Here is a 26160-nt window from a genome sequence, read left to right on the forward strand (position 1 = left end):
TGAATGTGGAAGCAATAATTTTATTTTATTTTATTTGCCTCCCACTACACAGCAAGCAACTGCATTCCAAAGCAGGGTATCATGTTTCTGCCTGTAGTGTCACATGAAACCACAGTAGCACAATTTGGGTATGCACCCCACTAGCTAGCAGGAAATCCATTACCAGAGGGAGAAACAGCAGTTGCCATACCAGCAGCAAACGCTAAACTGGTACCAGCAGGGAGAAAATTCTAGCCACTCCCCCCCCCCCCGATGTGCTAGCTTTCTACATGCAGGAAGCTTCCAAATACATGTTGCCATTCAATGGTCCACCAAGCTACCTTGTTCCATGTACTGTACATATAGACCAGGCTTTGCTCAACTCATTACCTTGCAAATAAGAAGCTACTTCCAATTAGGGCTGGGCGATATCTGGTTTTCAACATCACAATATATCACCAGCTAAATATCACGATATCTCGATATATATTGTGATGTTATTTCAATACTGGTATTTATTGCACAGCCCTATTTCCAATGTGCAACAGTAGTTTAAAAAACAACAATATTTAAATCTTTCACCTCCCAGCAATCAGATTTAAAAACTTGTGCACACAAATATCCCCTTGGTATCAACAGCTTCAGAAAGGCATATTTGAGGGCACAGTGACCCACAAGTTGGTCTGCATGTCCAGGTATACCTTTCCATCTAGAATTGGGGCCGCAGCAGGACTCCACATTTGCATTTGCTCCAAGTCAGTAGGCAAAAACTGCACAAAAGCCAATGGACGTCATATTTGATTATCCCACGGCTAATTCTGGCCTGTATGGGATTATAGTGGTATGGGGCGAGCCTGCTTTCATCTCTCAGCCCTTCAGTCTTCAGCCGCTCCCTTCTAGGGCTCTTCAAAGGAGCAAAGGCAGCACCACTGACCTACTGAACCCTTTCTGGAGTCATCAAAACATCCAGCATCTGAAGGCCAAACAAGACATTTCAAAAGAAACAAGCATGGAATTAAGGATGCTTATGTTACGCTGATTTTAATGCATGTGATTTGGGGGGTGACGGGGGCATTTGCAGGGAAGCATCGGCAGATGAGTGGCACTTAAGCTGTTCCCAGGTGGCCAATTCTTGCCTGCAAAACCTCTCCCAGAAAATTCTCAAATACCACCACCACTGCGACTCTAAAGCCACAACTCAGTTTGGATGGGGAAGAAACAGCCTCACCTGGACCACCTACAGGGAAGAAATGGCAAACACCTGAGGCGCTAAATACCACAGGCCCTCCAATACAAGTGCCCCACATTCTCTATTTCAGGATTGGGACCAAGCACTTGCAGCAGAAATCAAGTCCTATTTGACTTTGAAAAAGCCTGATAAATCTTTTCAAGGACTCCCAAGCAGGCACATTTCAAAAAGAAGAAAGCAACTGGAAGCACCATTTCAGTCTCTTCACTTTCTATATTCCTGCACATCTGTGTCATTGACAAACTAGCAGAATTCTCAATGGCAAGCATTTCTACCTAGCATAAAAATATGCTGGGCAGTGCTGGTGCAGAACGCAGAAGTGATGCATCCCTTTCCAGGAACTGAAATAAATGCTTTTGACCTCTACCCATTCCCTAAGCATACTTGACATTTTTAAGTTTAGGCAATTAATATTTCCTTTCATTGAAAACTTAAGAGCCCACAAGTGCTCCAGCATGCTAAGTATATAGAATAACTAGAATGGTTTGGTCAAACATTCCCAGTTACAGTTAAACAGATACGGTAAATACACCAATAGAAGCTCCTCTCAAAGCGAATACCTGGAGGGCTGCAAACAGTGTGTCTGTCACAGATGTAAGCTTCCAAGATGGAATAAAGGTGGGATATAAAGACAACAGGAATACAATTTAAAGGATTTCAAACATTAGAAGCCCAGCAACTCCTTCTGAACAGAAATCTACCATAAAGAGTGCAGCACCGAGATCATCCATCTCTTCAATTCACCTGCTGTACTGCACAAAAAGGCGTAAATTAAGAGAAATTCTCACAAAGAGTTCTAAGCGGAAAGAATACTACAACAAGCAAATGCTGCAATTCAGGCCACATTGAGAAGGAACAATGCAAGCTGTGGCAAAAAGTTGGAAGCTGCTCTGCCGTAAGACGATACCTACTGTGTTTTTAAGGGCACAGGAAAACCAGCAACTCATTCTAGAGTTCCCGAGTCCTGGCTGCCAAGAGTGAACAGCAAACCCGACATTCAGCTACAGCCAGAGTCCAAGGGGGCTGCCCAGTGCAACCTGAATTTCTGCTGCCCTTCTGCATTCATCTTGGTCCTTCTTCCCTTAGCTCGGATCCCCTGACATGCTGTCTCCGTCTTCGGGGTCTTCTTCAGACTTCATCACTCTTGAGAAGACAACTGGGCAGCTTCTAGGGACAGGGCTGTGCCAAGTGGCACCGTCCCTTCCAGCGGGCTGTGCCAACTGCTGCAGCTGCCCCCGCCTGGCACTGGAGGAGGGGGATGCCCAACACCAACGTGGCTTTTGTTTTCACTCCTCCTGCGCCGTAGCGCCAACTACTGCCTCTGCAGTTCAGACACAGTAAATATTGCCCCGCTCCAAAATATCCTGTAAACAATATGCAGACAGTCTCACACCAGTCCAGAGCTATTTTTTGATTTGCCCGGTACTTGATAGCTGAGCGATCGAAAGAAATAGCTAATAATATATCCAGTGCATGCTCAACCGGTGAGTAATACGTGACGGCCGCTGCCGGCCAGAGAGGCAAGAATGTGCACAAACTGCTCACACCACGAGCGGGCGACATGTGCTACTGACCCAGGCGCTGCACTCCCTCTAAGAAGCAAATGCAGTATGTTGTGCCCAATTAGCTTTCAAGTGACACTTTCCAAGGGAAACTAAGCCACTGTAAAATAGGGCATGATCAGTTCTGCCAGGGACCCCTGTCATTAACCAGTACGGGCTCCCAACAGCTTAAGAGCCGATCGCGGCTTTGTAATCATATGACTGCGACCAGCAGAGAGGAATGCAAGAGTCTATTTTGACAAAAGCATCTCAGATGTTTATTTAGAAGACACACGTGCCCCTGCTTTTCTAAAAAAAATTAAATAAATAAAAAGATCTCTCCTTTTACAAGCACGGACCCCATTCTGAAAGCCAAGGAGGTTTCAGTTTACTTTTGCTGCCAGGCTGTCTCCTTGCTGGCTAGTTGAGAAGCCCCATGGAGGTTTGTCAAACCATCAAATAGACAACACAGTGATTAACAGGGCTAGGGATGCAGTGCTCCCTTTTCTCCTTTTCAGTTTTAACAAGGAAGGCACACTCTTAAAATGCCATCTTTAGCACAGTTGGATGACACCAGCTTTGAATCTTCCAGATCAAATGGTCCAAAGGGAGCCCATGAAATATGCGGGGGGGGGGGGGGGAGCCCTCCAGACTATTAAGACAGAGGGACTGAAAATACAATTTGCTGAGGTGACCCTTCTTAGAAAGTTCTAATGGTGGCTCAGAGGTCGGTTGGTGGTCTACCAGAGGACATTTGTCCATTCAATAGGCAAATTCCAGTTCCTCCTTCCCCTACACCCCCATAAAAGACTCATGGACAACAACATTCAGCATTTTAAAATAGAAGGATCCCCTCACTCATTCCCAGTCACAAAATGCTTGCCTAAATAAGGTCTTGCATTGATACCACTCTGGTGATGCTGAGTGGTTCAAAGCTGGGAGCAGCCATTGACAGCTTCTTTGGTTTAGCTCAGTGCTTGGGCTCAGATAAGCTGCACCAAAGAAATAACATTCGAGAGACTGCAGCAGTACTCAGGAGATCTACCAGGTATGGGCAGGTGAGCTAACATTACTGCTCCTTTTTCCTGAGTGGGTATGTATGCATACTTGATGTCGAAAACACTTGGAGACATAGATGAATTGTTGGCCTTGGATCTGGCGATGCAAGACACAGGCGAACTGTTGGCCTCAACCAACCTCCATTCCACCCATGCAAAACTGCATTGTTGCAAAGGTTGTTGGTCATTTTCTACAATTGAACTCGCTTCCCTGGCAAGGCAGAAGTGCATCCACTTCTCATAACGCTGGAAAGTAGAAGCTGAATTGCTTTCTGCTTCCTGCTTCCACATTAGAGTGAACTTGGAAAACGGTATATTCTAGGAAACCAGCTGTGCAACCCAGCAGCTTTTCCTCACAAAAACAACATTCCAAGAAAAATGAAACTGAAATTGTTAGCAAAATCTCATATGAACGGGACCTGCAAATCATTTTGTAAATCCACCACAATTTGGGTTTATAATGTTAAGAAAGTTCAAGGGCAAATTAAACTAGCTTCAAAGATCTTAAAAATAAGTTGTTTACCTGACTTGCCACAATTTATCTTGCTTCCTTCTGCCTACAGCAGGTGCCAAATGAATTTCACATCCAGGTTCCAATCTGGTGAAAAATATTATACTCCCAAGGAATTGGTGGGCTCTTTGCCACTTTGGTTCCGTAAACTCATTCCCACTGCCCCTGCTCCTAAATAAATACATGATTAAATATCCCTTCTGGGGTGAAATTACGTACTCACGTCTTTTCTGCTTTCTTTGAGTGGGTGGTCTGTGTGTGTGTGTGTCTGATAATGATTTTTTGTGATAGTCTCAATGTGGTCTTCATGATATTCACATGTTTATTTTTGGAAGTTTTATGGTATTAGCTGTATTAATGACTGTGAATAACATTTAGAAATACGGAACCTCAGCTGTGCAAATGGTTGACCAAATAACCTCAAACCCGATTCCAGCTGTATGGATTTTTGAATCCTGGGCTGGTGGAAGCAAGATGCTTGGATTGAAAAATGAGGTTGAATCAGGTTCCTGTAGGCCAGAATAAAGAACACAAGGAATATTTATAGTGAGAGGAGTGAAGAAAGTCTGCAGGATAGATAAACCAGACACAGTGTAATGGGAATAAGGAGTAAAGGAATTGCTGCAGACCGAGGCAGTGATTTTTTGGGAGGTGGGGGATAAATCATAAGACATGCCTCATCCTGACCAGAATACAGTCCAAGTTGCAAGTCTCCTGCAAGTTTAAGTTCTTTAACCACTCAAGCCTGAAAAATGTGAAGGAGGTCATTAGTCTTGTTTAAAAAGGCTTTTAACTACCACGTCCAATGGAGCTTGCTCCTAAGACAGTTAGTTACTGAAACCACCTCACTCCTGCTGGTGGGTTTATTCTCCTTTTAATGCTTGACAAAGCATTATCTGCTGCTGTTTCTTTTCTGCCAGTTGTTTTGTTGCTTTTATTACTGTTAGACATTTTCAGCTTCTTTTTGAAGAGAGTGAGATTTAAAGATAATAATAACACAGAAAATCCTAACTACTGACAATGCTATACATTTGTACTATATATAAGCAGTGTTAGAAACTCAGGTATACAAGCTAGGTATACCTTAAACTAAGGTCACAGTCGCCACAACGGAATGTCTATTCACCAAGGGGTTGGATGATCCTTAGGGTCCCTTCCAATGCTACAAATTTATGATCTTAGAACATGTCATATCACCAACATAGCAGTCAACCTTTCCCTTTAAGGGAAGTTCTCTTATTCCAAACAGGATTCCTTTCAAGAAAAGGGAAAAGTTGACAGCTATGCACCAAAAGCTAACATGAAACAGATTATAAAGTTTTGCAGACACCCACAATACATCCAATGCAGCCCCTGTTGTTTAAAAGGGGTAAACCCTTCCTAACTTGTTTGGTTTTTGAGAGCCTACATATTAAAAGACTTACAGTACCTTGCAGTAAAGGTAGAAAGAGGCGTTTGTGGTATGTAATGTACCAAGAGCACGGATTACTCCTGCAGATCAGGGTAAAATGAGACAGGATGTTCTTAAATTACCAGCGGAAAGGGCATACAGCTGCTGTGAACACAGAGAATTGGAATCACTGGGTGCTACCAGCAATAAAGGCTATTAATAGTTTCTGCTGCTTCTAAGGAGTTTGAAGTTTTCCAGTTTCTAGATTATCCAAGCAGCGAGGATCAAGGCCACCACTAGACTGGACCCATTTCTTCTTTCATTCTGCAGAACTCAAGTTTTTGTCAAGTTCTCTTGGAGCTGGCCACAGGCTAATAAATCCTCAGCATTTGCTCTCAACTTGAGAAAAACAGCACCTGCCTTACAAGGCTTACCAACTGGACTGGTAAGGTGATCTCTCTTGCAGTTAATGACTCATGCCAAATGAGAGATGGTGGTGATCACTGAATGCCAAAAGAAAAGGGTGACAACAGAAGTGTAACCTCCGCATACCCAATCAAGTGTAAATTTCTGGCCTGCAGTTAAGGTAATGAGAGGTCTCCCTCTCAGAAAAGCCCCAACACAGATGCACCCCAGTCAAAAGGAGCTCCTTGGCGAGGGCTTCTGAAGTCCTCTTATAGTATTTGAAAACTGAAATCTCTTGCTCTATTCCTCTGTCACAATCATTTATCTCTGAGCCACATACCCTGAGCACTGTTACAGCTCCAATTCCAATGAAACCTTATATAATCACAGAACTGAAGTGTTGGAAGGGACCCCAAGGGTCATCTAGCCCAACCCCCTGCAATGCAGGAATCACACAGCTAAACAATCCCTAAGTGATGGCCATTTAACCTCTGTTGAAAAACCTCAAATGAAGAAGCGTCCACCACCTTGCGTGTTTCTACGTCACAAAAATCCGCAAAAGTAGTAAGAAGCATAATCTGCCAGCACAATTAAGTCACACTAATGTTTTGATATATTTTTATGGGATTTTGGCTTAAGTGGTGGTACTTATGCTATGCCACCACATTGTTCCAAGGATTAGACCACACTTCAGAATCAGGTTTTTGCTCACTGCATGTTATTCAAAACTCTGCAACTGGAATGTATCCTGGCACCAAGTTATTAGCCCATGCACCAGAAATTGCCTAGGGGACAATTCTAATGCTGGAAACTCTAAGTGGAACAACTGTAAACAGGAGAATCATGGGACATTCCCCGATTATTCCAGGGATTTCTATGAAAGATACATAGTGTACTTCTTACTCTGTAATTCTCTCTTCCAGTCACTCACTGCCCTGTGAATTCCACAACTGATTAAGCTTCTTTTAAACTGAGTTACTTTCAGAGTTCCTGTAAGAGACATCAGACTCCCACAATCCTGGGCCAAGGAGCCGATAGTCTCTACCAGGTCAGGATGATTAAACAGATAACTGATAAAAGTGGCATTCTGTGGGATCTCAAGTAACTAAAGCGACGGGTGATGCAGCCGTGTGCTAATCTCTTCAATGACCTCTTGCCCTCAAAGCCCTCTCTTTTCATCAGCTTTGCAAATTTAAGCAAAAATTCAGATTCAATTTTATTAAACATATTACTGTTCTGTCTTCTGATCACACCCAGGCAGCCAGTCTAACAAGACACACATTGTCCAAACACAATAAAATCCTAAATCAGGCTGAGCAACATGACCTAGGAATGAGTGGCACATGAGTACTCAAGGGCTTACAATGAAATCTGTCAGGGAACTTATTTTCGGGGTAACATTTAATAAATCATACCCCAAATCTCCAACATATTTATTATTAAACAGAATGTACATCCTACTTGATACAATGGGAGGGGACTCAAACCTCTAAGCAGTTTACAACCAAATAAAATTAAGCATTTAAATCATCTATAAAAAAAGTTAAAAATAGGTATTAAAAATATTTAAAAGAGGCTTAAGTTCCATACTAGCTAAAATGATATTAAAACACATGTAACTTCTCTATTTCTGGAAAGGCTTGCCAAAACAAAAGAGTTTTAAGCAGGCACTGAAGGAATACAATGAAGGCACCTGTCTGATGTCAATATGCAGGGAGGAATATTACATGGCCCCTTGCTGAAGCTAAGCAGGTCCGGTTCTGGTCAGTTCCTGGATGGGAGACTACTTGGGAACTGCAGGCATACTACCTTGGGTTCTAGGGTGGATGGAGGGAATAGGATATCAGCATAAGGAAATATATACAAGGTGCAACCCGAATCAAGAATATTCAAATAATAGTGGGAATTGACTAGAACTAGCCATACTGACAAATGCCACTGTTTGTATCAAAGATTGGGAATTCACTGAGATCCGATGGAATGCTTCCATGCATTTTGAAACCCACTATTCCCAAGGTTCTTCATTTGGAAATTTGCTAAATTGATTCATTGCATTTCCACCCCATCATCCCTCCAAGGAGCTTAAGCTTCTCTTCCTCCCCATTTTATAATCACAACAGCCCTGTGAGGAAGGTGAGGTTGCAAGACAGTGAGCTTCACGGATGAGCAGGGATTTGAACCCTTGTCCAACACACTAATCACTGCACCACACTGGTTCTCCAAATGCACTGGCTGTACTTGTTTGTGCATGTCCCTAGCCTGCCTCACATGATGCCAGACTACACACAGAAAGAATTAGCAGCAGGGGGTCCCACACTCATGCATTTGGTAACCATGCCTTGCCCCAACTATTCATCCTTAAGCAGCATTTGCTGCCAAAGGGGAACTCAGTATAAAGTGTGTATGTGGGCCATCAAGATCTCTCCCTCTACCCTCGTTTTTGCCACAGATGCTCATGTGAAATTAGTGGTTGTTTGTTTACACACACACCCTCCCCTTTTTGCTTCTTCCTGCCTCATGGCCCGGACTTGTAGCACGAGAACAGCAACACTAGTGATTCTCCTGCCAAGACACACAGAGGCACAGGCTTCCAACCACACAGCAGCTTTTATTTTAAAACGGGCTACCTGCCAAAGCGAGTGCCTCTGTAGATGGCACCCCACCTTGATGACACTCTGGAAGCCATGCAGAAACACACACAGCACTCAGTCCAGACACATTTCTTTATCATAAACACAATCAGTCATGATTTCCAGTAGACCCCACCTACTGCTGGTCGTTTGCCTTTCTCATGGGGAAAACATAGGAAGCTGCCATATACTGAGTCAGACCATTGCTCCATCTAGCTCAGTTTTGTTCACACTGGCTGGCAGCAGCTCTCCAGGGTTTCAGAATGGGGTCTTTCACAGTCCTACCTGGAAAAGCTGCTGGGGAATGAACCTGGGACCTGCTACACGCAAGGCAGATGGCTCTTCCTCTATGGGTTTTCCTCTGCTATACAGTCTCTCATTACCTCATTTAACATAATAAATAGCTTTAATACTATCAAGCGACCAGTGGGGTGCGGTCAGGGGACAAGGCTAGTTCCCTAAATATTCCCCTGGCACCTCCTTCCCAAAGCCTGGGAAGCTTCTGCCTGGCTTAGGGAGGGAGGTACGATGCTCATGTGTGCAACATCGCTCATGTGCACATTGTCGTCCCAGTCCTCCCATCCCCACAATCGTCCTTGCAAGCTGACACCTCGGGCCTTAACTGTTCCCCTACAAAAAAAATCACCGCACACCACTGCAAGCAACATATTGGATGCCAACATTGCTCACAAAAATAAATATTTTTCTGTGGAGTGTATCTAAGAACAGATTTGCTCTTTAAGTCACAAGTCTGCATACAGTAGCAACAATTCTGAGAATTTGGGGGTAAACTGGGACAGTGGGGAAGTCATTGGCATAGCAGCAACTGGACACAGTTAGCCAAACTGCTTGGAGTCCCAATACATGGTCCTCAATATGTCAGCATCACTGACAGTTAAACAGATACTGTGATATTCCATGCTAGTTCTTTTCAGACTAGACTCTCTGAAGTTAATAACTTAGGTTAGGACCTGAATACAACCCATATAGTCCTAGACTGTGCCGCAAGTGGAGATGAGGGATGAACAATCTATACCAGCCTTCGTGAAGCTGGCTCCCTCCAGATGTTTTGTACAACAGCTGGTGGGAATTGTGGTTACAAAAGATCTGGAGGGCACCAGCTTGGCAATGCCTGAACTACACCACACCAAGGTGTTTGCAGGGCAGATAAATCCAGAATGGTTTAAGCAAATGAGTAAATCTTTACAAGTGGACACGGAAGGAGGGGTGGGGAGGAAATGGAAGGGTCACAAGCCAATTGGCCTTGAGGAAAATTTGCTTACACATCTGGAAAAATAGGCATCAGATCCTGAGAATGAACTAAAACTCTCCCATGAAGTTTCTTCAAACTCAAGCCTGCCTCACCCAGCATAGACACGTCCCCTTGGAAAAATATTTGGGGAACTGCTTTTTTCTTATCATTAAAGCTACATTCACCCTAACTCACGATTTAGCCAAAGGAGGAGAGCATTCCAGAAAGATTAAAACATCACAGGAAGAGACTGACCTTCCTGTTACATGTGGGAGGGACAGCCTGCTCCTTCTCAATTAGCTGGCAGCTTTCTCAGTTTAATTGCCCAGCTCATAAAGTCTGTGTTTTGCAAATGTCAGTGTCTTCACCAAAGTGGGGTGGAAGGAATAAGTCTTGTGCCACCTTAATGAATAAGGACAGTCTGCCATCAGTTATGAGATGGCTTCTCGAGGGTAGAATAAATTCCAAGCAAACACCCACAAAAGCAACAGGAGGAAGCACTTTCACACACTTCATTTCTTCCCACAAGAAAAAGGAGTTTGAAGCTTATGTTTAGTTTGGAAAGAAACAGGACCCCACTGCCACCTCCATATACAGGCACCCCCCCAATCTTACACACAGTCTGAGGGACAAACAAAATTAAATCCAGCTGATGTTTACATGCCATCACTCACACTGGCAAGAGTGCTTTATTTCCGATTATGAAATGGAAAGACAAAATGGAAATATCCCTTTCAAAGGGAAACCAGCAGAGCTTAGCTGACAGATTTGGAGGTGCCTGTGATTTGCGCAGGCTGGAATACTAATGCAAGCAATCCGACCTAAGAGCCTCACTCAAAAGTAGGAAAGTTAAGAGAATTTCCACAGTGTGCATGTTTGTAAGAGGTCAGGACTGAAAATCATGCAAGCAAATAGGAATCGTTTTCGCTAGGGCTGTCTTTTAAACCCACAAACATTACTTAAATTGCATTATTCCCTGCATTGTTTCTGACATTTTACTTCCATTGACATGCACTGAAATTAATTGTGTACATTTCAGCCATAGCTGGCAGCAAGATGAATAAGGTAGGTTTTAGTGGAAGCAGACCTGTAGTGGAATAGAAACAGTGCTTATTGGGCCAGTCACTGCCTCTCAGTCTAACGTACCTCACAGGGTTGTTGAGGACTTGGAGAAAGAACTATGTATGCCACCTTGAGCTCCTTGGAGGAAAAAGGTGGGCTATAAATGCAATTTATTACATTTATTTTTATTATTTTTACTATTTTTATTGTTGTTGTTGTTGCAATGAATGCAGGACAGGATTGAGATGGCTGCCGCCTTACATCCCTATGCAATAGTCAGGTAAACCTGAATGTAGTGCAAGCGCAGGCCAAAGAATCACGGGCCTAAGCCTGCAGCTATCCACTGAGTGTACAAAACTGCTTTACAGGAAGTCAGGCCTGTATCATCGTCTCTGGCTAGCAGGGTTCTCAAGTAGAGGAAAGTCACTGCCAACTGTGCTACCTAAGGCAGTTTTTCACTGTGGATCAGCATTCCTTAATCTGGTGCCCTCCAGGAGCTTTGGATTACAACTCTCCAGCCAGCATGGATACGGGAGTCCTATTCCAAAACATCTGGAGGGCATCAGGCTGCCGTGATGCTGGGGGGCTGTACCTGGGACTTTCCCTATGCAAAGCAGGTTCTGCTCCACCAGTGAGCAGCACTGGCCCCTCCCCTGCTGGAAGAGCAATGACTTGACAGTGTATTCTAGAACTGTAGAACAGCAGGTTTTAGATTAACCCTCCACCCTGTAATTAATACAGGCAAGTCTTGACACATTTAACCACTAATAGCATTTCATTCAAGGCACACATTTTTCTTCTCAGAAGAAGTTGCATAAATGTCCACTCCCTATATATGAAAAACACACAAACACACATCAGTAAACAGTTCAGTAAAGTATGCTTCTGAGCAATAGAGCATGCTGAAGTAATTCTGAAGCATGGAAACATGCCGTTGCAACACTCAGTTGAGACTCCCAAGAAGAAATCTACAACTTGGCCATAATGATTTCGTTCATTGGCAGATCTCCTCAGTTCTTTTAAGCAAAGCTGAAAATCCAACATTCTCTTCGGCTGCAATCGCTGGATTCTGCAGAGAAGCTGCCACTGATCTGCCTTCAGTTGGGTTAAGACTCCTGAGTTTGGAACAAGGAGGGTTATGTCCACTATCACTTGTTAGTAAAGTAATAGCTGTGCAATTTGGCACAGATTATCACTGATCCAGCCAACAGCAATCAAGACCCCACACATATCCGCATAAAATCCATATTCCCTGAGCAGCACAGAGTAGGGAATGGTGGAGGAACTGGAGGAAGGGGGTGCAGTGGTCTGCATTCCACAGCTAGCTCTTTTGACCTGCAACTCCTGACTGAGTTGCACACTAGAACATGGCCCCTCTCTGAAATCCACACTCCACCAAATTCTAGGTGGTCCAAAATCCATCTTTAAAACATATGGTTTATTTCTCCTACAGGTAAAAATAGCTTGGAGCAGCTAGAAAGTGTGCAGCTGCTCCCATCTCTGATGCAAATGGGGCCACAAGTTCCCCTGGGATTGATGCAACATGGTAATGTCCCTTCCTATGAAACTGTATGGAAAGTTTCCAATTTCATAGGAAATTGGTAGTCCTCTAATGCCATCTTATTTAAAGCAGGAATCAGCATACATTTGTTTTTTTGAAAACTATTGCTATCACACTCAAGTGGCTTACGTCACAGAAGCAAAACAACAAAAAATAAACACTTTGCTGAGGTTTGTTTTAAGAAAATAAAATAAAAACCAATACCAGGTGTTACAAAGAACAACAACAGTGTTACAAAGAGTGTGACAATTGCATGAGGTTTCTGGCCCTTGAAGTAAGCAATTCCTCCTACAACACCACCACCTTAACTGCTACTCTCTTCCAAGAACTTTTAAACCAGGATGGCAACCAAGGTGCAAACCTATGTAAACCGTTTGCAGGAAAGCTAAGGCTGTCAGCATAGCCAGTATCAGATGCTCAGCATTCTGTTTGCTCTCAAGAAAAGGGCCACCTTTCCCTTTCATCTGATCACATTAAGGGTCAGCAGAGTCTCCACAAAGCTGTTTGTTGAATGCAAAATCTGAACAAAGGAAGGAAGCTGCCCACTGAATGTGCTGATAACCCTGTGCCCCAATTCAAACTCCACTGCCTCCACACACACACACACCTAACTGATCTGGGGAAATTTAAGAACAGAGCTGTGATCAGCATTACTATAAACTTAATAAATTACATCAAGGGTGAGTAGAAGGCAGATTTGGATCTACTGGTAGATCTCTTGGGAGACTTGCAATAGATCTACATGGGTTGCTGACTCCAATAGCAATAACAAAGGGACCTTTCCCACCCAAATTAGGCTGCCAAAATGAAGGAAGTGAATTAGGAGCAGCATTTTGTGTGTGTGAAAGAAAGGAGCTCAAGTCTGGTACTGAAAAGAAATTTCTATGCTTGGAGCACTCTGTTCTTTTCTTCCAACCATCTTTTGCACCCAGCTCTGGTTGGGGTTGTAGCAGGCAAGTAGTAAATCTGGCAAAACAAACCTAAACTGCCCATTTCTCAGTTACATTATATTTATATCGTCATGGAGCAAGCATGCCAGCTAATGTGAAGGCTGCTTTTAAATTCAAGGAGTACAGAATGGGAATCTTTGTTTCAAAAAGAGGAGGTAATAACAGCATTCCCATAGTTACACACTGGGCCTGGCTTTCTATGACTACAAACACAAATGACCTCGGATTGCCTCAACGTTGCTAATTAATGAGTGATGCAAGCTTATGACCAGTAATTAATCCAGGCACAGCAGAAATTGCAGCATGCAATAGCCAAAGTCTGATCAATGAAATGGAAAACTCACACAGCGAGAGCCCCTCCTTGCTTCTGCTGCTGTGTAAAGGCTGTATCAGGCGGGAGGAGTCATGGGTCTCAAAAAGTACTTTTCCACAAGATACAATTCATGGGGCAAAATCCAGTTGTGATTAAAAAAAAATGCCCAGAAAGAAGATCTACATTTGGAGCAAAGTTCAGCAACTGACAGAAAGGCTAACTTCAGTGTGCAGTCAGATACTGCCAAGTCCGACTGCAATGAAGAGGCTACATTTCTCTGAGTTGCTGGCATATTCTAGGAGGAAACTGTCCTCCTCAAATTTGTCCTCTGTGTTCCTCATTTCTGGCCTAAACACACAACACTTCATCTTTCACTGTCCTGAGTATATGCAGATTTCAGCAACCATCTCAATGGGCAAAGCTCTGAGTTCTGCCTGCATGAATCTCAACGTCAATCATTAGCCCTCATGAAATCAGAGTTACAACCATTTATATAGTTTATGACAGTTCTGAATTTTTCCCCGTCCGCCTTCCTTTTGAGGGGATCCATTTTAGCCAAAGTAGGCGTAGCAAGCCAACTTGATTCCTTGGTTTGCAGCCTATTCCAAATTCAAAAGTAGGCTGAGAGCAAGAGTTGCTTGACTTGAGATGTTACGAAATAAGTGAATTACCTTCCTAATGCAACAAAACCCAAGCACTTCCTACACACCTCATCTTCTCACTTTACACATCCCAAATGTGTGTTCTCACACACAATGGGCACAACCCTAGCACTATTTCATGTGCAAAACATGCATACACATACAAAAAATGTGCCACAAACGCCTCAAGGAAAACCCTCCTTAAGCGCTCATATTTTCAACATTTGAATCAAAACAGGAGATAAGTTTGAAGAAAAGAATGCTGAGACAATGTCTAATTTCATGGTACAGGTTGTATGTCTACAGTACTGGCTTGCATTGGTCTGGATGCCTTTGGCAAGCAGCAATAATTTCCAGACAACAAAGCAAATGAGTTTTTGTAAATAAGAATTTGTTCTTCCAAACAGCTGATACAGCACTAATGATTGATGTATGTGGTCAGGTAAGCTAATAATGGGCAAAGGAGATTCCACCCATTTGGAGTCTACACTAGCTATGGTTCAGTGGGCATGAATGTGTCAAAACAGCCTAGACCAACAGGTTCCATAGCAAAATAAGTCTGGCTAAATCTTTAAAAAATGAGCTACCTCTAAAGAACAAGTTTGTGTGTACACAAGTTCTTTTAATTTATTACCCACTCTTCACCCTAAGGGTTCCTGAGCAGGTTAGAAAGTTCCTCCCTCTAGCATATTTATTGACTCACTCTAAAAGTCACAAATTTCAACAGCTTGCCAAAAGCCATCCATCACCTTCCCGAAAGGGATTTGGTCAAGGGTGCACAAGTGGCTTTATTTTACTCTGACCATAATCTGATGAACATTTAAGGTTCTGCCTCAGTGTAGAGGTTGATATGTTTTATACCTCCTTTTAACTTTGTATGCATATGCATAAGTCTTAATCTAAAAAACATGTTGTCGGGGGGGGGGGTAGCTTGCTCAGCTCTACTGTTGCTTTCACAATCACAGTCAGCCCAATGTTAAGGTTCCCAATACCACTTTTTCTCCCATATATTAACAATCCATAACACCAAGAAGCAAAAACATGTTCTAATTATGAACGCACTTCAGTACGGAGGCAATACACCTTGTTCCATTTTCACACCTTCATTCATTTCCATATTATTAATACTTATTATTATTTATTGAAGTTATATACCACCGTATACCCGCAGGTCATATAACACCTTTTGCAAGAGAAATGAATTCATTTCATCAAGTTTGTGAGAGAGGTTGCTCTATTCCTATTCTATAAGAGCAGCACGGGGAAAGAACTGAGGTTAGACATGGACTTATGTGCCGCCTCATAGCAAGAAAGCAACAGAGCTGCAAAGTTCCCCTGTGACATGAGCAGCTCCAAAGCCTCAGCATCAAGCTGTTCCAATGATGGATGGGAGCATCGTTTTCTGGGGATTGGTCAAAGACTACCAACAATTTGAGAAGATTTTACTGAAGGAGAGACTGACACCAAACACAGCACACTAAAGGTGTGTGACAGCCACCAGCAGCAGCTAATGAAAAATACTGGAGGGGGGGAGATGCACTCCACAGTTATGGAGCATGAAGGAATAATTATAGATTATCTGTCATGCAATCAAAGCAAAAAAACAACAAAGTCCTCAAACAAATTATTCAGCGCCTTCCTCTCAGACCCCAACACAACACATAACCTCAATCTCTTCCCATGTGAATTCACCCTGAGGTGCCTCCCTTCCTGGTAACAAGAGTGTGGTTTTCCGACATGCCAAATTAAAGATGACTAATTTAGCATGTATCTTGTCAAGTATCTCAGAGTCTTGTCACTGTGATGACAACCAAAGTCATTAACAGGTACACAACTCTACCGTGAAATTCCAGTACTTGCCCTGAAGTCATCAAGGTTTGCCTCACCTGCCTGCTTACTTCACTTCCCACAGACGTTAATGTGAAGTAAGAGGCACACAAATGGATTCAGGCCTGTGGATCAGACACATCAGAGGTTCTCAAACAGTGGTCACAGACCACTGGTGAACTGCAAGTTCCCTTTAGGTGGTCCTGGGAAAAGCTGTGGAACAACTGGATTTCTTCTTCTTCTTTTTTGATGACTAACAAGACCATATAGAGCTGGGACCAGATTACTAAACAGACTATGGCCCATGATTTTCATACAACAGCACTAGCGCAATATGGGATTTTCATCACTCCACCTCAAGTCTAAATACAGAAGCAGGAAAAATGTTGCAACTGACAAACCCAACTTCAAATAACTTTTGTTCACAAGAACAGGTACATTCATCACATTAGAAAAGACAATACTATGGTTATTAAGATACTAGTTAAACATGTGCTTTGCTTTACAGAACAAAAAAAAGTTTCTTAAGTGGTTTGCTGAAAAAAGTTTGAGAACCAATAAACAACTTAAGTGAACAGGGCCCTTTCCAATGTATGTTCAAAGAAAGCATAATTAATCATTTTATGGCTGTTGTCCCAAATCTACATAGTTGGAAGTATGTCTGGCTGGAAGCAATGAAACTTATTTCCAACCATACGCACTACTGCAACAGTTTGACTTCACCCCCAGGGACACACTCCATTGTCTCTTGAGACAGATGGATGACAACAACACACTTTGGGCTGATATACAATAAATCTTCATCTTTTGTGAAGTCATGTCAAACTTAATTAAGATAATGTTCATCATGCCTGTATCCATATTTTTAAAAAAAGTTCTTAACACATTTTCGGGGGGGGGGAATTAAATGCACAAAGTGTTCAACAACTCACTTTGGTGCTTTCAAGGGAAGCAGTTTAACCAAGAAGCCTTTTTAGTTCACTTCAAGAGCGGCTGAACAGTTTCCCAGATGAACTTATTTTCAAAAACATGGCACGCAGCTTTCCATCTCTTTTGCTCTCACAGAACATTTCCTGGGTGCTCCTATTTCAGCTTTGCTCAGCAAGTGCAGAGGATCGCTATGCAGGGGAGGCCTTCTCAACTGCACATAAATTCTGCCAGCACCAGCATCAGGAGGAGGGCCAAACTCATTCAGCTTTTTATTTGTGTGTGTGTGTGACAACAAATGCAGAGCTTACGTTGCCCTGGAAAGTGCAACCCATGCAACAGTGAGAGGGAGGGAGGGAGGGAGAGATCTGTGGCAACTGGATTAAGGGCGAAAACTTTCCTACCTCGGGATTTGGATCTCCATCCTCCCCCACAAAAAAAAAAAAAAAAAGAAAAGAAAAGAGGGCGAGCGCGGGGGCTTAGAGAAAAATATGTCAAAACAAGGAAGAGCGTGACTTTGCTGCTGCTCCTATTGTCCCTCCCCCCATTCCGTTTTGTGGGTCACACATTACCCCATTTCCCTCCCTCTTCCAGACGACCCTCCAACTACCTCCCTCGCTGTATCCCCTGGAAAGACGGGAGCTGCATGCCAGAGTCCTCCCAAGTTCTCCCCACTTTCCCTTTCCAACCCTCTGCCACCACTTGCCCTGAGGCTGCCCCTCCCCCTCCCTTGGCCTGAGGCTGCCCCTCACTCTCGCCCCCTCAGCGCCCTCTTCACCTGGCCCTCCCCTCCCAGCCACTCACCCCCCCGAGGCTGCCACCGCCTCCCGCCACCGACACTTCCTGCTTCCTCAGGCGGGACTTGAGGCTCTTCATGATGTTACTGCCGCCGCCACCGCTGCCCCTCAGACTTCGGGACGGGACGACGCTCGGCGCCGGCGCCCCTTTCCTCGCCCCGCCCCTCCACCCACACCCGGCCAATGGGAGACGGCCAGGCCCCCGCTGCAGCCATTGGGGAGGCGGATCCTCGGGGGAAGGGCGGGACTTCCTTGGTCTCCTTCGGCAAGCGGCTCCCTGAACGAGGACTCCGTACCTGGGGCGGGAGAGGGGCGGGGCTGGCCAGGTGCCTGTGGGGCCACGCCCCCTAGGCGGGGAGGAGGCGGGAGGCTGGGCAGCTTTAAAAAGGGCCTCGCGGACCCTGCGCTGGAGGAGCGGCAGCTACAGCCGCCCCGGTGGGAGGCACGTTGGGCTGCCCTCCGCGCGTAGCATAGCGCGGGCGAAATAGGCAGGAATCAGTGGCGCATCGAACGTTCGCATTGCTAAGATCTGATAAAGTTGACAATCTTTTCTTGGACTTTGCTGTTTTAACTCATGTCCAACTCATTCTACGTGCCTATTTTATAGCTTTTTAAAATCTTTTTGTCTGTTTTATATACATTATAAAATGATAACAAATAAATAAATTTGCCAAAAAGACGACCCCCCCCCCACTAACCTTGCTGAAGCTGAGCAGGCCTGGATGTGTGGCCTGCATGGCCACCCTTGCATCCTGAAAGGGCACCAGCCACAGGCCCATGGGGCAAGGGGGCAAGTGCTATTGATGGCTAAGCCCATCCTGAGCCTTGGCCCATAACTAAGGGGGGCAGTTGCCCCCCAAATCAATGTAAATCTAAGGTTCTGCCCCCCCAAAAAAGTTTGCCCCCTCCCCTACAAATTGTTGCTATGCCCATGAGGCTCAGGGGAAATTAAAAGGACGGACTTATTCAAACAGCACATGGTTAAACTCTGCAACTCAGTCCCGGAAGTGGCAGTGGGTGGCCACCAATCGAGATGGCTTTTAAAAAGTATTAGACAAATGCATGGAGGAGAGAGCTGTCGATGGCTACTAGCTGGGAAGCTGTTCTCTGCTGCCAGAATTAGCAGCAGAAATGCTTCAAAATACCGATTGCTGGAAACCACAGGAGGGGAGAGGGCTCTTGTGGGTTTCTCACAGACATCTGGTTGTCCACTGTGAGGACAGGGATACTAGTCAAGATGGACCACTGGCTTATGCTCTTAAAAGGATGGGTGGCTGGGTCCTGACCCTACCCCACCCCAAAAAGAGGCTTTTAATGAGGAGGGAGGGAAACAAATATTTTCAGAGTACCCAATGGGAATAATAGTTTTATGTGGGGAAAAAGAAGATGCAGAAAGATGCAAGCCAGTCCCCTGCTCCAGACAATGACCCTACTTGGATTGCAATAGGACCCATTGCAGTAAGACTGCCAGCTGTCTGGAATTGGCATTGATGTAACCCAGCCTGATGCCCTCCAGATGTGTTCGACTACAAGCCAGCATGACGGGGACCATCCGCCTCTTTCCAAAGGGTCACATGTCATGCGAGTCTGCCTCCTGAAGATGACGCTTTCCACAAGATCTGATGGCCGATCTTATCAGGGTTGTTTACCATGGGAAAAGAAACCCAATTTTTTTCCACATTGCAGTTAGAAAGGATCCTTCCATGTTGGCTCAGGAAAGAATCTCAATGGAGAAGCTAAATGTCTGGGGGACGGGGAACAGATGCTGCAGGCAGGAGGAGTTTAGCTCCTAAGAGGCCTCATCAGGTCCCTTCCACCTGGGCACTCTCCCTACCAGGATCTCCACACAGCTGGGGAGCTTCTGACAAAGGGGAGGAGTCACAGAGGCAGTGACTCCGTGAATCACAGAATTGTAGAATTGGAAGAGGTACCAAGGGTCATCTAGTATAACACTCTAAAACAAAGGAATCAGAGCTAAATTAAACCTGAGAGATGTCCATTCAACCTCTGTTTAAAACCTTCCAAGGAATGAGCGCCGTGGTCCATTCCATTGTCAAACAGTTCTTACCATCAAGGAGGTTCTTCCTCCGTCTCTACCGGTGGAGGAAGATTGGAAGAAATTTAAAGGCTATTTACAGAAATATTATAAAATTAATGAATGTTAGAATGACGTTGGATGGAGGTTAAAGGGTTATTAGTAATAATGTGGTGGAGTACGGAAAATTTGAAGGTTAAAAAGAGGAAGAATTAAAGGTATAATACACTAAGATAAAGATAAAGATAAGACAGAGGGGAAGGGATTTGCTGATTAAATATTTGAATTGGAATACAGAGAGGGGAGGTGTGGGGAAGTCTGGGAAACAAGCAAATGTAAGAAATACTATGAAAATGGAATTGTTTTTACTTGTTTTTCTTTCTATTTTTGTATTTTTCTTTTTCTTTTTCTTTTTAATGTGAAAGTCTTAATAAAATATTATATATATAAAAAAAACCAAGGAGGTTCTTCCTAATGCTAAGTCAGAATTTTCTTCCTTGTCATTTGAATCTACTGGTACGGGCCCTAGCCTCTGGAGAAGCAGAAAACAGGCTTGCTCCATCTGGTCATGCTGGCTGCTTAGGGAAGGCTGATGCAGAAGAATTAAAGTCACATATGGAGCTGAAATCTAAAATATGAAGCCATTAGCAAAATGAGAAAGACCCCGGGGAACAGCTTAGATCATAACTGACTTATCAGGGCCCGTCTGTCGCATCTAAGCCTCACGATGCTTTGCCTTGAGAGCATCCACTTCAGTTGCCGCTAGACTCTGTACACAGGTGGGCCGGTTCTCATTCATACTTCAGCTGTGATTCCTGCGCTGCAGCAGGTTGAACTAGATGGCCCCTGGGGTCCCATCGACGCTACATTTCTATGATTCTAGCATGTGATTGCAAGCATAGGTCTGTGCAATAGGAGGAGACAATAGGAGAAGCATAGGTCTGTGCAATAGGAGAATCCGCTGGGATGGGGGGGAGGTTGGAGTTCTTTACAAGATACAAAGCCATTGCTGCAAACCCTCAATGTTCCGAGATCTCTCAGTGCCACCAAGCAGTTCCTGTTCTGAGCACAGGAATAGCCAGCAGCTCCGTGTCATAAAGGCTGCTAACCATTTATTTGCACAAGCAGAAGACTGGTGCTAGCAAGAGGTGTCTAGACGAGGTGTATAATGCATGATAAGCCTGGCCCAAAAAACCACGGGAGCACTCACAGAATCTTCTTGCTAGAACCAGTATGGTATAGTGGTTAGAATGTTAGACGAGGATCTGGGAGACCAGAGTTCAAATCCCACTCGGCAATGAAGCTCTCAACTGGGTGACCTTGGGCCCGTCAACACCTCTCAGCCTAATTTTACAATACAGTGGTACCTTGGGTTACAGATGTTTCAGGTTACAGATGCTTCAGGTTACAGACTCCGCTAACCCAGAGATAGTACCTCGGGTTAAGAACTTTGCTTCAGGATGAGAACAAAAATTGTGTGGCAGCAGTGCGGCAGCAGTGGGAGGCCCCATTAACTAAAGTGGTGCTTCAGGTTAAGAGCAGTTTCAGGTTAAGAATGGACCTCTGGAACGAATTAAGTTCTTAACTCGAGGTACCACTGTATTTCAAAAAGTGAAAATCTGAACACAAAAGTTGTTGAACTTTTGTTAAAAATTGCCCAAAGTTGTTTAGCCTTTTTTTTTTTGCAAAATCTCAAAAAAGAAGTTTTTGAGCCGTATTTCAGGAAAATCACCAAAATCTAGACTTCAGACATTGGCTGCCATACATCTGGATTTTCCTGGACATTTTAGTGATTTCCGCCCAGACACTGCTTCCAACTGCAGTATTCTGGCTATGTCCAGGAAATTCCGTATGTATGGCAACCCCATCTCAGCCTAACCTACCTCACAGGGTTGTTGTGGGAGTGAAATGAGGAGAACCATGTCTGCCACTTTGAGATCCTTGGAGGGAAAAGGTGAGGTATAAATGCAAGAAAAAAAGGAAACAATATGATCGTTGCAAAGACAAGGACTAGCAATGGGTTCCTACTCTCAACTATTCCAACAACTGCAATTCATGCCAAGATGCAGTTTGTCTGTTTTAAAGTGCTGCACACGGGGAGAAAAGCTGTTTGGTTTTTTTGAATACAAGATGCTTGGGGAAGACCCCCCACTTTTTTTGCAGATTTATTGCCATATTAAACCTCCCAGGATTTGACAACAAAATCACCGAGGGCCAACCTTGATCAGAGTGTAGCTTTCTGAAAAGCCCCGCATTCAAGACCCCCAACAGAGCAGCCACAATCTGAAAATAAATCCTCTAATTTTATACCTGCCCCCATGCTAGGAATTCAGGCCATGCTTGCGGGTGACCTAAAATTATAGGAGGTTACAGACGTGATATTTATCATTTTAAAAGTAGCACTACGCTGGTGGCTGAGATGCCCCATGCCTCCTCCTCCACCACCCCCCCAACCCCGCCACTGTGGGCTATTTGTAGTTTGGGGCGCATCAAGAACATACCAGACAGCTCTCCCGTCTCCTGCCTCGTTTGTTTTCCCTCGTCCAATACAAATAAGGCAATTGCACGACACGCTGTAAACTTAACCTGCCGGGTGACACACGGCCACAACAATCCGAGGCATGCTCCTTTGGGGTCAAAACCTTCCCCCCGTGTTGCCTGAAATCTGCCTTCAAACGGGATGGAAAGCAGCCTGCACCGCTGCTCAAGTTAGAAAGCCAGTGGCATTTGGAAGGAAAGATTCCAGAGTCCAGAGGAAATGCTTTTACAGTTTGGACATTGAGAAGGCACAACTATGTTCACCCTGGCCCCGCGCCCTCTCTCTCCCCACCACCATCAGGACGAATTAGGAGCAAATTGGCCCGTCATAAGCAACAAGAAGTGTGCAAGCCAAGGTTTAGTCACAGGGACACTTATCCAGCTTAGCCTAACACACTTCAGCCAGTAATCCATCCTTGCACAGCTCAAGTGTGAATGAGAACCTGAAGAAAAAGTTGGAAGCGAGGGAACCGTCCCCTAGTACTGCCCTTCCACAAACTGGGGCGCCCCAGGCATTTTGGACTACAATTGCTGGCAGTCCCTCCCAGCATAGCTGTAGGAGGCTGGGGCTGATGGAGATGAAGGGCACCTATCTCTATCTCCAACATCAAAGCAATGGCTTTGCTGCTATAGCCCCAAAGCACCAGTTAAGGTGGGGGAGATGACCTTTTAGCAGTAGGGCAACCTCCCCGCTTGCAACCTTGCACATGCTGCTGTATGGCAAAGCCACATTTGTAACCCCTGTAAGAAACCCGCAAGCAGGATTCAGGCATAAGAGCTCCCTCACTTCCTGCGGTTTCCAGCAACTGGTACTCAAAATCCTTGCTGCTGCCTCCAACTGGCTAGTAGTCACCGATAGCCTTATTCTCCATGCATCTGCCCATTCCTCTTTTAAAGCCATTGCTGACATCAGCACCTCTTGTGAGAGCAAGTTTAATAACTTTAAGTATGCACTGTGTGAATAAGTCCTTTCTTTTTATCTATCCCAAATCTCCCAACAGTCAGTCGGCAGAGCGTGAGACTGTTGACCTCGGGGCCATGGAGTCGAGCCCCATATTGCACAAAAGATTCCTGCATTGCAGGAGGTTGGAATAGATGATACCTTCCAGTTCTATTATTCTGCTTGCTGATTCAGCATCACTGGATGTCCACGAGTTCTAGTGAGATGAGAGAGGGAGGAAAACCATTCCTCTATCCACTTTCTCCATGCCATGCATTAGAATATTCTATACTAATTCAATCCCATGCACAATTTTATAAACTTCTATCCTATTATCTCTTACTCGCCTTTTCTCTCTACACTGAAATGCTGCAACTTTTCTTCATAGGACAGTCGCTCCCTCTGCTTGATCACTTTGGTTGCCCTTTCCTGAACTTTTTCTAACTCTTCAATATCCTTTTTGAGGCGAGGCAACCAGAACTGCACACAGTATTCCAAATACAGTGCAATAGGATGCTACCCTCAGGGCACTGACCCTTGCTTCAGAACTGGAATCCAACTAAGGCCACATACTCTCTTGCTCTGCTGCCAACACTCGGCCTTACCTTTTGTGTTGGCCTTAGGAGTGGCCTGCACAGTCGTGGCACGAGGCCACTGTACAGATTCCTCGCTGATCTCCTCCAGCAGAAAGGGAACTTTAGCAGCAATGTCAGATTGAGGCTCACACTCTTAAGTAGCACAGAACAGCCTTTGTCAACCTGGTGCCCGCCGGTTTAAACGCAGACTCTGGTTCAGGGCAACTTCTGGCCTCCCCAACGCAGCATCTGAATCAGGTAGGGGCAGAACCCATGGCCCTCCAGAAGTTGCTGGAGTCCAGTTACCATCAGCCCAGCTGATGCAGCCAATGGACAAAGATAGGAAGGATTAAAATTCCTGCAACATCTAGAGGACCACAGGTTCCCCATCCCAGATCTAAGAAGATTTAAGTAGAAATACATGATGAAAGCAAGCCCAGCCTATTGTAAGAGCTGTTTGACAGTGAAACAGACAACCTCGGAAGGTGTAAACGCTCCTTCATTGGAGATATCTAAGCAAAGGTTGGGTGGACACCTGTCAGCGATTCTTTAGTCATGATCCTTGCAGTGCCGGGGTTTAGACTAGACGATCCTTGGGATCCCTTCCAACTCTACATTTTATGATTCCATGACTTGGTCATGCTGGCTGCATCAGCCAAAACAAAACAAACACAGTGGGGGGGGGGGGAGGATTTTCTTTAAAAAGTCACAACAGGACAGACATTCTTGGCCAACCCCCACCTTTCACTCGTAGTTGAGCCCCTCCAGAAAGCGAAGTCAAGGCAAAGAGCGAGCTCCGACTCCTATCTCCTTCCACTTCCCCAGCCTGGCCCCCACCCCCCAGTAAAGATTCAACACAAAGGCACAGCGAACAAAGAACGGCAGCCTCACCCAGAAAGAGGCCATCTTTGAACTCTGGCGGACGTGGAGAAGGAAAGGATGGGCGATGCAGAGCCCTGGGACGGCCAAGACTGTGCCTTCGGTCCTCCACTGCAGCTTGGTCCGCCGGATCATTGGCTCCAATCAGCCAACAGAGCAAGAGGGGACAAGAGGCGGGCTTTTCAGTATGCAAGCTTTGCGGGTATCACAGAGGCAGATGGTGCAGGAAGCTGCTCCAACACGCATCACCACCACCACCACCGAGTATGGGAGAAAAGGTCGAGCAAAAAGCGGTGGGCCATTTGATGTGTTGCAACGGCAAAGGATATGGATAGAGTGAAAAGAAAACAGCCCCGGTGGAGGCAGGAAGCTGAAAATCAGATTGCTAGGAGGGGAAAAGGAAGGAAAGGGCTGGGACAATGGAACAGCCCTGAAAAAACACAGTACTTTCTCAAACACGTACCAGAAACAGCTAACTGTGGAGCAAGAGATTGGGACGCACGTTAGCAAGGAAGGCTGAGGAGCGGCCAGAGAGAACCTGCCCCAAACTTCCTCAAGCTAAGAGAGCAAGAACCTAAGAAGAGCCTGCTGGATCAGGCCCATGGCCCATCTCGGCCCAGTTCTCACAGATACCTGCAGAAAACCCACAAGTGGGATTTGAGTGCAAGAGTCATCTCCCCTCCTGTGGCTTCCAGGAACTGGTATTCAGAAGCATTGTTGCCTCCACTGTAGAAGCAGAGCAGATCCATTGTGGCTAGTAGCCATCCATTGCCCCCCCCCCCGGTCCATGAATTTGACTCATCGTCTTTTAAAACCATCACTGTCTCCTGTGAGAGGGAATTCCAGAATTTTGCTATGTGCTGCTGCCCTCCTGCTGTTTCGGACAACTCCCACCAGCCCCAGCCAGGTTGGGGAGGGCTGAACAAGAGCATGGCTATGCAAGTGGGGCCAGGGAGCAGAGGGCATTGCACCAGATTCAAATCTCCATCCAGTCAAGCGGCTGACTGGTGGCCTTGGGCAGCAGGGAGCCTGGCTAAAAGGCCATTTCACAGGGTAAAGGCCCCTAGTCCACCTGCAGAGGATTTTGTACCACAAAAGCC

General features: G+C 45.0%; 1 protein-coding gene across 12 annotated transcripts in view; it reads right to left on the reverse strand.

Annotated features, from left to right (window-relative positions):
• UACA (uveal autoantigen with coiled-coil domains and ankyrin repeats) overlaps window positions 1-25404 on the reverse strand; it is a 52149-nt gene extending 26745 nt beyond the window's left edge. For 3 of the 12 annotated variants that reach the window (XM_083411804.1, XM_083411809.1, XM_083411814.1), the window contains exon 1: window positions 18101-18266. In XM_083411804.1, the coding sequence (XP_083267930.1) occupies window positions 18101-18172 (72 nt within the window). In that variant the 5' untranslated portion in view covers window positions 18173-18266. Of the gene's footprint in view, window positions 1-2139; window positions 2570-18100; window positions 18274-25072 lie in introns of those variants that run through there. The other 9 variants (XM_083411807.1, XM_083411810.1, XM_083411806.1 and 6 more) reach the window with 7 other exon arrangements.
• Window positions 25405-26160: the final 756 nt, after the last annotated feature.

This window comes from Podarcis tiliguerta, assembly GCF_965153285.1.
Source record: "Podarcis tiliguerta genome assembly, chromosome: 14".
NCBI lineage: Eukaryota > Metazoa > Chordata > Lepidosauria > Squamata > Lacertidae > Podarcis > Podarcis tiliguerta.